This window comes from Apteryx mantelli, chromosome Z (genome assembly GCF_036417845.1).
Source record: "Apteryx mantelli isolate bAptMan1 chromosome Z, bAptMan1.hap1, whole genome shotgun sequence".
NCBI classification, from domain to species: domain Eukaryota; kingdom Metazoa; phylum Chordata; class Aves; order Apterygiformes; family Apterygidae; genus Apteryx; species Apteryx mantelli.
In genome coordinates, this window is record NC_090020.1 from 60,649,458 (window position 1) to 60,665,340 (window position 15,883).

The 15,883-nt window shown below is 43.6% G+C and overlaps 1 protein-coding gene across 1 annotated transcript; it reads left to right on the forward strand.

Annotated features, from left to right (window-relative positions):
• Positions 1-898: 898 nt before the first annotated feature.
• On the forward strand, positions 899-2,444 carry S100Z (S100 calcium binding protein Z). The gene is made up of 2 exons (XM_067315953.1): positions 899-1,036; positions 2,307-2,444. The coding sequence occupies exons 1-2, from the start codon at positions 899-901 to the stop codon at positions 2,442-2,444; spliced, it is 276 nt and encodes a 91-aa protein (XP_067172054.1).
• The last annotated feature ends 13,439 nt before the right edge of the window (positions 2,445-15,883 follow it).

A 15,883-nucleotide genomic window follows, 5' to 3' on the forward strand; every position in this document is an offset into this window, starting at 1 on the left:
TGTGCATGGGTTTTGAAAGGAAGGTGACTATCACCTTCTGTGATCTGAATATTTTCTTGCTTCAGCTAGCCTGTAAAGCAGGTAAGTCTTAGCCTTTGCACTGTAATATTCTTCATGACTCCAGTCCTACCTTGAATTTCATTCTGGCTTTTTAAGCTCTCTCCTGGTGCTTAATCAAAACAATGTTTCCCCAGCTACTTAGTAACTATTTACATTTCCATCTTTTTTCAGTTTTAGTGGTACTCCCCTATCTACCTTCTTACTGCATGCTTGATGAAGTCAGCCCTCCGGGGTCCCTAGCTCACACTTGTTTATTATTTATATTTATTGTACAGGAAAAAATATGCCCAAACAGCAGGAGCCAATACAGTAAAAGCTGATACTCCAATACTTGCATCTCTCTACTATTGGTGACTTTCCTCCAACTGCCTAGGAAATTGGGGTGTTAGGGTGGAACTTTCTGTATAAACGTGCATCCACTTTAGCCACTGTTATCTCATTTTCTTGGAGAAACTTGGATGAACAGGTATGAGGGTGTGTGTGCCAGAGCATTCTTCATTTGGCCTGTGTTTTCAGCTGTGGGTACAGAAGGTTTCCTTTTATAGTTGCTTTGCAAATTGGATGCAAAATAGAATACTTTTTTAATTAAAGCCCTTTTCGTTTACTTTTTAGAAGTAATTGCTATTGACTTCAGGGCAATGTTTCATTTTAATTACAATGTAGCCTTGTTCACACACATCTGACAGGACCGATCAGCTGAAAACCCATTTTCTCAGTTCTGATAACAATTTCTATCTTCAGATGCTCTCCATCCCTTCCCCAAGACTGGACTTCTGCTTGGATTCTGTGTAATGTCCCTGATTCTTGTTCTTTGCGTGCAGCTGTTCCACTTGCTGCTATGTCCACACCGCTGGAGGAGGCTATGGACACTTTGATCAGGATTTTTCATCATTACTCTGGCAAAGAAGGAGACAAATACAAGCTCAATATAGAACTCAAAGAGCTCCTCACCAGTGAGCTCACTGACTTCCTTTCAGTAAGATGCAGCTACTGAATCTCTTTAGTTAATGTTTAATGGGTGGGACAAGCAGCTATTGAAAGGTTCAGAAATAGCATTTCCTTTTGCAATGCACACCCTGCCACAGCCTCTCAGATGACGGTTGTCTCTGTGGAGCCAGAGAGAAGGAGATGTGGTCAAGTGTCCTGTTTGAAAAAAGTGTTTTAAAACGGTGGTCTGGCTTTTTTCTGGTGGTCTGCCATCTGCTATGAGCAGCAGAACCACGTACTCTGCACTGTGCTTTTGAACAGAAGTGCCAAAAGCACCCTAGAGGTAGCAGCAAAACTGATTGTATTAAATCAGGCTTTAATCAGTTTTCTTAATTACAGAGGGTAGATAACTCCTTACAAGAATGAAATCCAGCAACTCGTTCGCAGGAGACAAGAAATAAGTTTGAGCATAATGGCCAGGCAGTGTGTGGAATCTAAGGTCTATTATATTCTTTGAGGCCTTATAAATGTATTATACACAGTTGTTACACAGGTTTATGGGAAACCACAAACACAATGCAGCTTCTTATCTGCCCTGCAGAGAGCTATTAAAAAAATTCTTCCAGTGATAAGCTGCTCATATGAGTATCTCTCTGCACATTTGTTATGTTCTTCATTACACAGCGTTGATGTTTTATGGAAAAACGACCTGACACGTAATTGTTTTTCTGTATCCTATTACTTGTAAGAATTTGTGTGGTTCCTATCAGCATCAGCAGGATTTCTTATACATTGTATCCCTTTTCTTGAATTGGATTTTCTTTTAATCTTGACTATTGATTTATTATTATGGCATTTGCTGTCCTTACTCCCACTGAATTGGACGTTATTTGCTAAATAGAGATCTTCCGAACACAACAAATGGAGGCATAATATGACCACTTATGAATAGCCTCTTGAAAATCTAAGTACTGTTTGTTATGAATTATACAAAGGAATGTACATTATAGTTCAAACTTGCCAAAAGAAATCAGCACTTAGCATCTCCTAAAACCTGTTTGATTCATTTCAGTGGCTATTTAGTACCTGGATTCCTTCTAAGAGCTGTCTTCAGTTTTTGTTGCTGTGCACTTTTGTGACTCCAGACCTACGTTTTTAGTGCTGTGAATAGTGATATATTAGTAATCAAGTGCATATTTCACACAACCTTTTATTTAATAGCACCTGGGCTTGTGGCATACCACTGGAGTGCACTATCAGGTGTGTTAGAACTGCACACTCAAGATCTGCACAGCTAAGTCACCTTTTTTTCTCTTTAGGGCCAAAAGGATCCCCTTCTGGTTGATAAGATTATGAAAGATCTGGACTCCAATAAAGACAATGAAGTGGATTTTAATGAATTTGTGATTCTGGTTGCCGCTTTGACTGTGGCATGCGATGATTTCTTTGAAGAATAGCTAAAGAAAGAGAGCATTTAGAAATGCTCAGTAAAATCAGTCTCCCGGCCACAACCGTAGTTGAAACATGCCTAGTTAGGTAGCACTCATCAGCATTTTGTGAATTCAAACCATCATCTGTCAAACTGTTACTGCTGTAAGATCCCTACAGATCAGATCAGCAGTTGGTGTAAGCTGGACCAAAGCCAGCTTACACTATTTGAGATCTGGCTTTTAATATTTTCAGTTTTTTGCTTCTGCCTCTGCAACATGCATTCATCAGTTTGGGGTGACAGATCATTTGAGAGGTGTCCTGTGTTAAGTCTTACAATATTTTAATATTGGTGTGAAGTAAAAGGAACATGAATGTTACTTGTATACATTCTGAATGGGAAAACTTGGAAAGAAACATAAAACTTGCAGTTTGTTTTTCAGTCCTTCTGCAACAAAACAATATTTTTGTAGATCCAAAAGAGCTGTTTGTTTTTTAATCAGCTCTGCTTATTCTAGGCCCCTTTTTAGACACTGCTCCATGTCTCCCCACACTCTCATATTTCAGATACAGTCACAACCGCCTCCTGCCCACCTGAGCAGACTGTACCATTTGCCATTGTTATGGGTTCATTTTCCCCACATCCCCCAGCTTTGATTGGGTTGTGTTTGCATTGCTGCATCCCAATAGTCCTTCATTCAGTATAAATTAATTTATTCATATGATAAATTATTCAAAACCAGAGGATTTAGTCAGCAAACTGCTCTGAGGGTTGATGGAAGAACTGGGTCTTTAGGGGAGATGCAAATGCCTTCTGTTTGCACTGTTCTGGCACCCTTAAGGGGAGGACTCTTAGAGGACAACTCGTGGGGGTTTTAATGACAGCATCTCAGGGTACAGCTTTATAATGTGAGTCATCTTATGTAACAATGATGTCATCTCATGCTGCTCCAACTCACTGCGCGGTCAAAACTATTGCTGGGTGCAGTGCAAAGGGAGCAGTGGGACCCCATGGCCAGGCATGGAGTAAGTGGGACAATCCTTCAGTGTTCACCTGCTCTTGGATTGAATGATGCATGCTTTCAGACCAAACCCTCAGGGGAAGGGCATCAGGGGATGGGGTACGTGGCTTTTTTCTCTCACAGAGGTCTCTCTTTGTTCATTGTTGTTTTGTTGGTAACTTCAAACTATAATAAAAGGCATCTGGATTAAGTGAAGATTTTCTGTTCATGTAAGAGAGGGGGAAAAAAGAACAAAAAATGCCCTCAATAAAGTCATGCCTTGCTAGGCAATATCTGAAGAATGCAGTTCACTTGTCTCTCCTCCCCAGCCTCCTGGGAATCTTTCAATAAAGACTATAAAATCTGTATGATATCATATGTCATTAAAATGATGTAATTTACTATAAGAAGGGGATTCTATAAGGTGTAATAAATATAACAAGAGGCAGACATCATCCCCAAAAAGAGGCCAGCACCTGATGAGGTAATCCTGGAACAAAAGGGACTTTGGGATGGTGGCAGAACCAGAATGTACTGCCTCTTTTTATAGTGTGTTTAACTCTACAATAACTGAATTATATAGGATTCATGAAAGATCTTACAGGGGACACTACAAAAAAATATTAAAGTAAAACTGATAATAGTTGCACAGCTTTTTGCTGTGATGTCATGAACCTTAATATCATTGCAATTGTGGGACCAAGATGACAGAAGAATCAGCCAGAAAAAGCAAGACTACTTTTAGGATCCCCTACAGGTCCTGCAGACTGCTTCTGGTCTCTCAGCCTTTCCCCTTCTTATACAGGGAAGGGAGAGGAAACCAGTCTAAAGCTTTAGCCCAAAGCTAAAAGGGAAACATTTTCCCAATAAGGACCAGTTTATCCATTAAAACTTTCGAGCAAGAGACTTTTTGGAAACAAGCTCTAGAAAGCTCATAAATCTGCTGCTGTTCCCTGAGGAGACACTGGCCAGGCAACAGCCCGTGTGCTGAACAGAGCTGTGCTAAGTCCCAGCTGGCGGTAGTGCAACACTGGGTTTGGGCAGGGAGAGCGGCTGCCGTGGCGGAGAGGGCCAGTGGAGGCATCTCATCAGCTGAATTTACTAGGGACTCATTGCAGCCTAATTCCTGTGCGGAAGGGGCTTACTTGCACATGAGCTATGTGTGATTCAGAGGAGAATGACTCAAATGATCTTTATTCCAACAAAAGTTTTATAAAACCTCACAAATCACTGTTTTTTTGGCTTGGCTGGTTAGGTTTTTCTTGTTGCCATTTTAACTACAAAGACAATTGTTAAACTCTTACCAGCTGTAAAGAAGAATGTTTTTTACACAAAGACTGGATCCCCAGCAGAAAGGCAAGAAAATGTTCCAAAGCACATTCAAGGGCTAGAAAACAAAAAGCCCTTGCACAGTTTGGTGTCCTGGGGGAAAGGGACTTGCCATCCTAATCCTGGGCTAGCCGTGGGCTAACTCACTGCACTGGTATGGATTTACCTTAGCTGCCATTCGTCTCCTACAAGAGCCAACTGGTGCTGCATTAATAGGCACCACTTCTAGGGAAGTTACCTGAAATCTTTCTGTTCTGCGGAAGATCACCTGAACTTTTTGAATTGCCTCAGAACTTTTTTCTGTAAGCAGAACTCAGGAAAGAGAACTGCATGGCAGCTGTTCACACCGGCTACGCAAGATGGTGTGTGCATGGCCAGCTGATCCGTCGCTACAGCTATTGTGCTGCAGATGTGAGCATTTTGCTTTTAGCTTCCCTCAAAAGGAAAAACTCTTGATTTAGAAACAAAGGTGTTACTGTTTTCTCATTATTTACTGATGTTTTTCTTGCTGACTTCAAGTTTGCGTGAAGTTCATGAATCTAGGAACCACTTTAAAGTTTTAATGAAGAGGAAGCTTGCTGCATGGCTTTGTCCAGAGTCCCTCAGCTTTTGGAAAGGGGTGTAATTACAAACATTTTTTCATTTGTCTTATCAGACTGTCTGAAAAATCAATAGAAAAGTGAACACCACTGTATGACCTAATATTTTCAAGTTGCATTTGAAGACCAATAAAAATGCAGTGATGCCAGACAAGATCTTTTCTAGCTATTGTGAAGTTGTTTTGCCTGACATCTGAAAAGCAGATTTTGAGAAGATAAATGATATTATCTTGAAAGCTTCAGCCTTTGCCATTTGCTTTTATTTCAGTTCAAAGGAAACTGTAAGTGTCAGTGAAACTGGATACATGAAGCTTGATGCACTATCCGTAAATAAATTTATAACCTTTTCAGATTTGGTGTTCAACTACAGACCTCAAAGAGGCGTATGAGACCACTGTGATGATGAGTGCTTTGAAATGAAGCAGTCCCTCCAAGTCCTGACTTAGCAGCCCAGTTGACTGAAAGGCGCCACATTTTTGGCTCTGCAGCAGCGTAGGGGGTGTCAAGGTGTGCAAGGGCAAATGGGATAGTCATCATCCTACAAGAGCAGCTCCTGCTGGTAAGGGTGAGAAACCTGATGCTGACTGGGGCTGGAGGAAGAGAGAGAGCAGAGATACTAGTTTTTCCAGAAGAGCACTAGCAGATCTTTTTCTTTACATAGCTGATATTTTGAGCAGTCAGAAGTTTCATTAATTGCTTTCCACCAAATGTCATTAAAGAAAGAATTGAAAGTTATTGCCTATGACTATTTATGGTTACAGATAGGAATCTGGTGTTGTACTTGAAGGGGCACCTTGAACACATGGAGTTATCTGCATTTATCTTCACGCAGCAGCAAAGGAAAACCAGGATCTCCAAAGCCCTTCACAACTATTGGGCACATGCAGACCAGTGCATGCAGTGAGGCTGACACAGGCCAGAGTTCATCAGTCTGGCACAGCAGTAGAGCAGTTTCACATGCCTAGTCTAGCACATGCACACTTATTTGCTCTGGGAAATCTGGAAGGGAAAATCCCAGAGGTTATCATTTTGTAACTTCTCACCCTTGGCATCCCCACACATAGGCATGCAAACTCCTGGGGCTGTCCGTACCGCGCCTGCTCTTTTCAAACCAGCACACCTTTCATTTTTCAAAGTAGGTATTTCCTTCTGAGGAAAAGGCTCCAGGGTCTCCCTCAGCATAGTCTGCTTGCCAAGCCCTGCCCCTGTTGCATGGTACACAGCAGTGTGGAGGTGCATATGGTCTATATGGGATGGACTGTACTGTCTCATAAGCCAGTGCATGTACCTCAATGAAGCATGACTTCATGGCATCCTAAGCTGATAGGGAATTAATGCTCTGGTAGGCAGACCAGAATAAGGATGGGAATAGCTTTTCTGTAGTGGTGCAGATTAGCCCAGATCAGTTGTCTGTACAGTTTAGAGCCCCTGTCCAGGACAAGTGTTGCAGACTCTGTGCTGCAGCATAAAGCAGAGAGTGGCCAGGAGGGAAATGCTCTTGGACACAGCCCAGAGCCCATAGTCCCAGCTCAGCACCACAAAGAAAGCATTCAGCTCCTCTCAGATTTCAACCCCCAGAAAGTTGGCTAAAAGGTCAATCACAAAACTTGCCTCTGAAATCAGATTAATCTATATAAAGGTTTTTGACTGGCAGGAGGATTTGTTAGATTGCAATGTGACGTCACATGCATGTCTAACAAGGGTTTTGATTCACAAGCCAGCAATTAATAAATGTGTCTTTGGGGATAATTAAGTCTGTTGAATGGCACTGTATTATTTGAAGGAAAAAAGGGTCACATTTTCAGTTTTATCTTTCCTCTGCCATACGATACTGCACGAGAGATAATGTTTTGTTTATGAGGTAGTAATCTATTTTCTAAGCTAGCTCCATCCATGTCTTTTCCTCAGAGCTGGGGTATGTCAGTTTACATGCCCTGGTAGCCATCCAGAGAGAGCAGATGAATGAACCTCACCAGATACATTAAAAAAAAAAAAAAAAAAAAAAAAAAAAAAAGGAAGAAAAAAAAAGTGTGTCTTTTTAAAGACCAAATCTCAGCCACCTGCAATCAGTTGTGTAAGAGGAGCAACTCCCAAGGAAGAAAACTGCAGCTGCATCCACTTATTTTGCCCTAGCAAGTAGATTCTCAGCTGATATAAAACAACAGAGCCTATTGCACTTAGTGGCATAATTTTACAACAGCTGAGGATGTGCTTGAGACTTTAAATTAGCCTTCAATGAAAAGTTGTGTTTCTCTTTAGCTGGTTGGCTAAATAAGGATATGTCTGTAAAATTGCAAATGCTGCAACAAGGCAGCTGGGAGGAAGACAGAAGGAGCTGTTGCTCAGAGCACAGGTACTTTAGGGGGAAAGACAAGCAGTAGGGATCTTGTGAGAAGTTGGTGAAAATAATTCTGACTTTATAATAATATGCTGGCTTTAAAAGACAAGCTCTCCCCTCAGGTGCTGATTAAGTTTGTGGGCTGCATATCAGATTGTCATAGTGTAACTCTCAAATACCTGTCTATGGTGTTTGCATTTGATCTCTGTGGGTTATAATGACTGTACATTCAGAGCAGTTGCACAAACTCAGAAACACACTGTGTGGAAATGCAGAAAAGGCTATGGCAGGAAAAATGTGGGAGAACATGCCACCAAGAGCAGAAGAGCAACTGAAGCACCTGGAGTACTAGAGAAGGCTATGCCTGGGGAGCTGAAAAAAGGCAGGAACCTCAGAAAGCTGAAGAAAGAGGGATTTTTTTTTTTTTCATGGCTCCAACTAGGGACACAGCATGGCAGCAGTGAGTAGGGCTCTGTAGCTGATGTGCAGGAGATGCAGAGATGGAGAGCTCTGTCCCATTAAGCCATTAGTAGCTTGGCTAGGTGAACCAAAACTTTTTGCCCTTGTGTCAATGGCCTAATTCTGCAGTTGTTGTTCAGGGAAAACTTTTACCATTGTCAGTGCCACAGGAGTAAGATGAAGTGAAGGCAAACCATCAGTCTTTAAAAGCAGAGTAATATTTTTGTTTGAAATGAAAAACATGTTGGCAGACCAGAGGTGAAAGATGGTCTGTGGAAATTTTTATCAAAAGTGAATCTGTTTTTAGATTCCAGGAGGCTGAAAAATGCTGACTAGGTGGTCTCAGTCCTTCAACCTTTGATTTTTACATCAATACTAAATATTCCAGTCTTTTCATCCAAAAGTGTTTGGAGTCTAACTGATCAAAGTGTTTGGCACTGCATCCTATATGGTACTAGATAGGACAGCTAGAGAGGAATCGCATGCAAGAATAAAAGACTAAGCGGTAGGGGCAGTTGAGAGGATAAATGTAACATTATGCTGGGTATGCTTAGCATCTCTTACTTTACACATTGACTAGTTGAACTGTGTTATCCCCCACAGCATTTTGGAAATGGGCCCATTACTGTAATACATAATGCTATTGGAGAGGATTGTGTTGAATCACAGTTCTTTCCCTGGATGAGAAAGACTTAATCAAGGAGATAGTCACTTCAGCTGAGAATTCCTATTCTTGAATAGGCAAACTATCTTACGATACCACTTTTTGAAGTGGGGGCCAGGCAGGCTGTGGGAGATTAAGTTTTCTTCCTAGTGACCCAAATCTAACAAATTTTGGAACATGACATGTATAAATATTGAGATTTTTTAAACTCATTTGAAAATTATATTTTGAGTAATGAAGTGACCCCCACACTGGAAGTAAAATGACAAATGTTCTTGTAACTTGAGAGTTGAACAGCAAATGTGGGGAGAGCAGCAGGGGCAGAGTCACCGAGGGAACGCTGGGAGCTGTGCGGTGAGAAGGTGGAGGAAGAGGGTGCTGCAGCCTGTGTTTCCCGCAGATCTGGCAGGATGGGCAAATGGCGAAATGTGGGGCATGAGGGGTACACCTCTGAGCAAGGTGCTACTGTAATAGTTGTGTCATGTTTTGGAAAGCAGACTGCTTCTCTGCAAGGGCACTGTGCCTGCAAGAGGCTCTTGGGAGACTGCTCAGGGTAGCTGCAGCATTAGGCAAAGGCTGATACAGCCCTTCTGATCTGTTGGGATGTAAACATGGAGCAGAGGTGGCATCTACCAGACTCCTTACCTCTGAGCCAGCCTGTGGCAGGCTTCTCTGGTGTCTGTATTTTCCTGCACTGGACCTTGTGAAGGGGAGATCTTGGGCAGGGAGTCCAAACCAGGCAGCCCCTCTTCCCACCCCCCCCAAAAAAGCTTGGCAAGCAGAGAGGGGGCACATGTCACATGCCTCCTGATGGCATCCAGTCGCCCCCATCTGGCACATCTGGTTCCTGGAAGAAAACTTTTCTGTACTCCCACTTCTTAGTCCTGACTGCTTTGTGTAGACTCTGGGCTGAGTCACAGGCAGAACTGGTAGTGATTATCGCCCTCAGGGTAGTCTCAGTGTCTGAATATAATGTTTGCTTGATTATTTGTAACCTGCTAAACTGCAGGCTTCACAGTCCTTGCTTTTATTCAGTGCCATAAAAGTGTTAATGCAACACTTATCATCAAGCCTGCATGATGCTGATAGTCTTTCAGTTCATAAATCACATGCGTTTGTCATTTCTTTAAACCACTCCACATGACAAATCATGCATCTCTTGTGTCAAACTGTCCAGAGTTAACAAGCTATGCTTACTTCACCTTACCAAAAGTTCAGCTCTACTTAAAGCCAATTTAGACACACAGGAAAAAGTAATAGAAGTGTCATTACAGAGAGACATATGGCAAGGCTCAAAGAGGTAGTGGATTTTACTATGCTAGCTCCCAGAGCTGGGACAGACAGATAGTGGCAAAAGTCAATGACAGAAATGCCCACTGATCTCCAGGGGAGGAGTCTTGGGTATGTTAGGTTATGTACTGTTAGGAAACCTCTACCACACTGCAGTGTAAGAGTAAAGGGAGGAAGTATAAAAGGTGATCTTGAACTCTGCATTTTGTTGCTGGGAATGCTTTCCTTTAGCTGCTAATGCAACTGTAATTAGGTTTTTTATGAGAGGAATATATCAAAACAGCAATAGGGCCAATTCAGTTACTTTTTAGTCACTGAACTGTACCTTTCCTACTGTATGTTCATAGCCTAGCTGCTTAAATTACCTTTGCGCTTGTTATACTGATACATTTTGCAGAATGGATAGTTGTCTATTGATGACTACCATGGCAATAATCAAACTCATTTCTCATATGCCATTAAACAGTCCCTAAATGTAGTCATGATCATGGCCACCATCATGGTCCCAAGGGATTTGGCAGTCACAGTTTGGGCCCTTCAGACAACAGAGGATTTGGAGGTGCTAGTAAACTCTGTTTTCTGGCTCTGTGCTAGTTTGCCTTCTGGCTAGGTCCCAGGCAGGGCAGCAATGCATAGCAGTGGGATAAGGTGGTGAGTGCATGTGCTGGATATGCAGAGGGGTTTTGCACCAGGTACCTTGATAATTAATTTACTCTTATGAGCAAAGACAGCACTAAGTGTGGCACAATCTGCTAATGGAAAGAGCAGTGATGTTCAGTGGTGGGATGCGGCTCCCCGCACTGTGTGCGTGTCCCTACTGTGGAAGGTGGTAACTGCTGAAACTACGGTGGGAAGGACAACTCTGCATAATGGCTCTTAAAACTGCCCCAGTGGGACTAAGGGAGGACTTCTGTGGGCACATCCAACTGCGATATACTCTCCTTATAGGGAGAAAGGCTTGTCATCACATATGGCAGAGGCAAATGTAAAACTCCTTACATGCAGAAAAAGCTATGAAGAAACATGTAGCTATTTCAAATGCTTAGTGTCAGAACTGTGGTGATTAGTAGTATATAGCAGGGACTTCTATTTGTGCCATTCAAACCCCTTTGTTAATAAAGAGTTTTTATTAAACCCTTTGATTCTTTTAAAAATACTTTGTATCCTTCAGTATCATCATACAGGTATAGACTCTTCATATGTTAAAACTTGGTTTCATGCAGCCATTTGAAAGCATTCCCTGAAGGGGAAAGTAGAGGTAATACCTGGGAATTGGAAGTGGGTAATCCCAGACCAAGTGGGGTGACAGGCCCAATACTGATGCTCAAGGAGAGCACTGGTTTGGGATTTCTCTTTTCAGGGAGTGGCACACAACTAGGGAAGCTGCTAACTGGCTGTGAAGTAGGGGATGGGCTCAGAGCAATGACAGAGCCTGCAGCCAAAAGGGCAGCCCACACTTCATGTTGGTGGGGCAAAGCATCTCACTCCACTTCTGGAGCACACTGTGCACTTACTGCTGGGTCTGCTTGCATCTTGCCACAACCCAGAAGAGATTAGAGGAAGAGGGGAGATGTTAATGAGAGGATGCTGAAGGTGAAGGGATGCTGGGAGATAGTTGAGCACAGGTGACCGATTGAACAAGAAGACCTGCTGTTGTGCCTTTAGCCCTGTAAAGGGCCAGCAGATCTCGGAGCAGCCTGAGCAGGAGAGTTGAACAGTCCTTTATAATTTCCTGGCTATGATTTTATAGGTAAGAGCCAGATCCCCAGGAGGAGGTGGACAAATGTTTGCTCCTGGTGGCTGCAGTGTTGGTGGGAAGGTAAGCAGCCTGTGCTGAGAGAAGGGTCCCTGCCCTGTCCCCTGAAGGCTGATAGCAGGCTAGCCCAGCCCTCACACATGAGGTCAGACCCACCATCCCCTGCAAGGTCTGTGGGGCCTGGGCTAGCTCCCCAGGGTGTAGACACAGGAGACCCCTGTTCCCAGCCTCATGGAGGTACAGGGAAACAGTTCTTATGAAGAAAATAAAAGGCCTGGATCTAAGAAGTGGTCCTAAGTTGTGGTAGGTCCTAAGAAGCGGTAGGAAATGGTTTCCTGCTGTATAAATTCAGCCCAAGAAATTGCACCAGAGTGCAGTAAAAATGTGACTTTTTCCCAGAGCCTGGACCAGGGTGCCTGTGTGAGTCCCAGACCTGCTAGGCCAGGGAGGGATGCCCCTAGGTGCTACCTGGCTGCATGACCCCACTCCTCCTCTTCCTCCTTCATGCCTAAAAATGAGAGGAAAGTAACACACTGAGGCTCAGGAGCTCGAGGCAATGGAGGCATGTGGGAATGTGAAAACTTTCACAGTTAGCCCTCTGGCTCAATGAAAGGGGGATTGATGTGAAGTATTCGGTAATGGCTTTTAAGTACTGAATATGGGTTTAGTAACCTCAGTGTTTTCTGTCGTGACTGATTGGATGAGGAGAATGGACCAGAAGCAGGAGCTCTGTATGCATTTGGGCTTCAGTTTCTCGCTCTCTCAGACAGTTTTTGACTCAAAGTCTAGTGTGAGTCTGTACTGAGCATGTGGTTTCCTAAAGACCTCTAGGGCTGTTATTTGGCATACAGCCTCACCTTTGGTTCCTTCTCCATGCTGGTATTTCAGAGCAATAATTGATAAATAGCATAAAATCTAGCAAGGACAGGACTGAATATTTAGCCTTAAATGCAGAATGTTGGACACTTCGGAGCCACTAGATTTTTTTCTTTCCTTTATCTGGGCTATCTAATCCCACTGTTCAGGGATAACATACTGAAGGAATCACAGCCAGTCAAATGCCATATATATAAATATATATGTATAATAAAATGCAAGTGATGTGTGGCAGTCCCCTCCCTGCAAAGACTAGGAACATGAACACTGGTGTGAGACCTGCTGCCACATGATAAACAGCAAGAGCTGGATAGTACTACATCACCCAGGCACCATGGGGGAATGAAAGAGCTAGTCCCTAAATTAATCTTGAGTTTCAGCAGGGTCAAGCATAAGGGAAATAAATGCAACTCAGTGCAACGTTTAGTAACACAATGAGAAGTTTAAAGTTTAGCCAGACATCTCACACTGTGCATCACCCTCTACCACATCTCTTCAGCCAGTGCTCTGAGCAGCAGTGAAAAATAAGTGCTAACAGCTGAGGGTAAAGTGCCCAAAGCAGAAGGAGGAATCCTCTTTGCTCTTGTTTTTTGGTGTTGTATCACTGCAGGCTTGCTACTGCTCATATCAGCTCATGAAGCTGCTGGGTGCAGAGGAGCAGAATGGGCCCTTGCAGGACACAGCAGTGATCTGGCACCAGGATTATTTCCTGTGGTGAGAGGAGCTGGGCTTTGCATGGGGGATGAGCGTCTATACAGGAATATTAACTCTTGTTTAAAGTCCTAGTGTTAGAGGGAGGGCTCAGTCTGCTCTGGCCACGTGTACCAGGAATCAGGCTGCAGCTGTGGAGGGAGAGGCTCTGGCAGGGAAGAAATGATGGGTTTAGGAGATGGCCCCAACCAGGATGGTCCAGCAGATGAGCTGTGCTGAAGATGGGATTTTGACTCTGAGTGGAGAGAATGGAGGTCAGGGCCTGCGATACGTTTGCGATGAAGCCAATGCTGAAATAAAATGGTCTTTCACAGGAATTGAAGCACAGCATGGTGGTGTTTTGGCGAGTTGGAGGCTCCAGGGACCCTTCTGGAGAATGGAGGTCCTGTTTGTTTTGTAGCACCCAGCCCTGGCAAGTCCCTAAGGAGAGTCTGTAGCTCAAGTGCTGCTCAGTAACAAATCCCAATACAAAGGACATACTCACAATTTTACTGTACTGACCGCCCTTGAGGGAAACGAAGCACACTTATCACCTGCATTATAGTGCAGAGCATCGCTTATTCTCCACGGGGGAGGCTAAATGGGGTTTGTTTCACTACTTGCTTTATTCAGCTGTATTTTCTCCACCTCTCACCACAGCTGGGATCTCTTCTCTGAAATAATAGTTGACAAGACACCTAAAAGCTCTGAGCACAACACAGAGAATTTCCACCATGGGGCAGGCGGATTCTCCCAAGCATGCAACTGAAAGGCATTTAAAAATACTAACAACCCACCCACAAATCACTGCTGTAACAACCTGAAGCTCTGCAATGGCTAAGGTCCCCCAACAGCACCTCTGAGTCACGTCAGAGTGGCGCAGCATTGTGGGGTCGGCGATACTCGCACTCAGACTGGCAGCTTGCTGGTGGGACTCCTTCCCATCGGTTATACCAGGGGAGGACCTTTTCCAGAAATGAATTATGGCCACAGTGTTTGCCAGCAAAGCCAAGGAGTTAATATGAAAGAAACTGGATTATTTAGCCCATAGCAGGGTCAGACTGGAAATGTGTTTTACAATGTTATGTAATTTGATGTTAACAAAAAATTGTCCTGTGAAGTGTTATCACAACTCAACCTAATGAAAGAAAAATGACACCCTCTCCATTTGCCCAAGGGTTCATATCACATTTAAGGTGCTTTTCACTTCCAAGATGTTGTAGGAACATTTTGAACTCTGTTTGAAACGTTGATTTTTCTTTGTTTGTTAGTCATAATCACATTTCTTCAAGAGTTCAGTCTCTGCCAATGGTCTTAAACAAAAACAGAGCTAGAGCAAGGGTCTATGCAAGCAATCTCAGATGGGAAAGGGGACTTGTGATACCCTGTGAGGAAGAAATGGTGCTAAGTGAGGAGGTGGAGTCCCTTATCCTCTTGCTCGCCAACACCTGGCTTGTAGGACTGGAAGGTGAATCTGCCTCTTCTCTGTGAGAGCTGTCCCATCAAAAGGTGAGCACAAAACTCCCCTGTCCTCTTGCACTCTCTTTTGAGTAGGGTCTGGAGGGAATAAAGGGCAGAGCCAGGCCATGGGTGCAGGCTGGCAGCCTGAACCGCATCTCTCTCCATGTCACTCTTTGCCTCTCCATCCCAAATATGTGCTGTTCTGGAGGTGTTGCAGCTGCACAAAGGAAATGATTAAAGTTTAGGGGGTTGAGGGAACTGGGAACTACTTCAGGTACTGAAAAGCTTTGCTATAGCCCTAAGTGAAGGGCTTTGCTATGAGGATGGGCAGGATGTTATCACGCTTCGTCAGCTCTGACTTAGTGTGGAGCTAAAGCGCGATGTAGAAACTGATGCAGAGTAGACAACAGATTGCACTAGCACCTCTGTTAAAAACAAGCTCCATGTCAACAGCAGCAGGAGTCTGAGTTAGCTTTTGTGATATTATAAAGAATATCTTTAACACTTGAAAACCAAACTCCTGCAGGTGCTGCACAAGAAATGCAAACCACTCGTAGGTGCCATGTGACTAAGGAATTGCAACAGATGTGGAGGTGGACCCTAGGCCTCTAGAGAAGTGCAGTCCCTGTACATCACCTGCCTGGAGCTTGCTGTCTTCCAGCCAGCCCCAAGGGTTACCTGCTAGTCCGGGCACCCCCCTACTAATGCCACGTTAGCCCAACTCTGAGCTATTTATGGGCAAGGGCTTAAAATATGCTGACATTGCTGTCAGTACACTTTTTTTCTGAGCAGATCACCTCACAGCTGGTTCAATGGACAATCATATTGGGCAAATGGTTTAGATGCAGTGTCATTTGTCCTCCACTCCTTTCTACAGCTGAATTTAACCAAATCTTCAATAACTGGTGAAATTCTCAACTAATAAAACATTCTTTCTCCTCCGTGCTGAAGACATTCAAGGATTCAAGGGATGAGGGCTAGGCTGGTGGCTGGCAGGGTAACTGG

Coding starts and splice junctions, on each gene's coding strand:
- S100Z (XM_067315953.1), top strand. CDS start 899: ATGTCCACACCGCTGGAGGAGGCTATGGACACTTTGATCAGGATTTTT. Junction 1,037..2,306: donor AGCTCACTGACTTCCTTTCA/GTAAGATGCAGC, acceptor TTTTCTCTTTAG/GGCCAAAAGGATCCCCTTCT.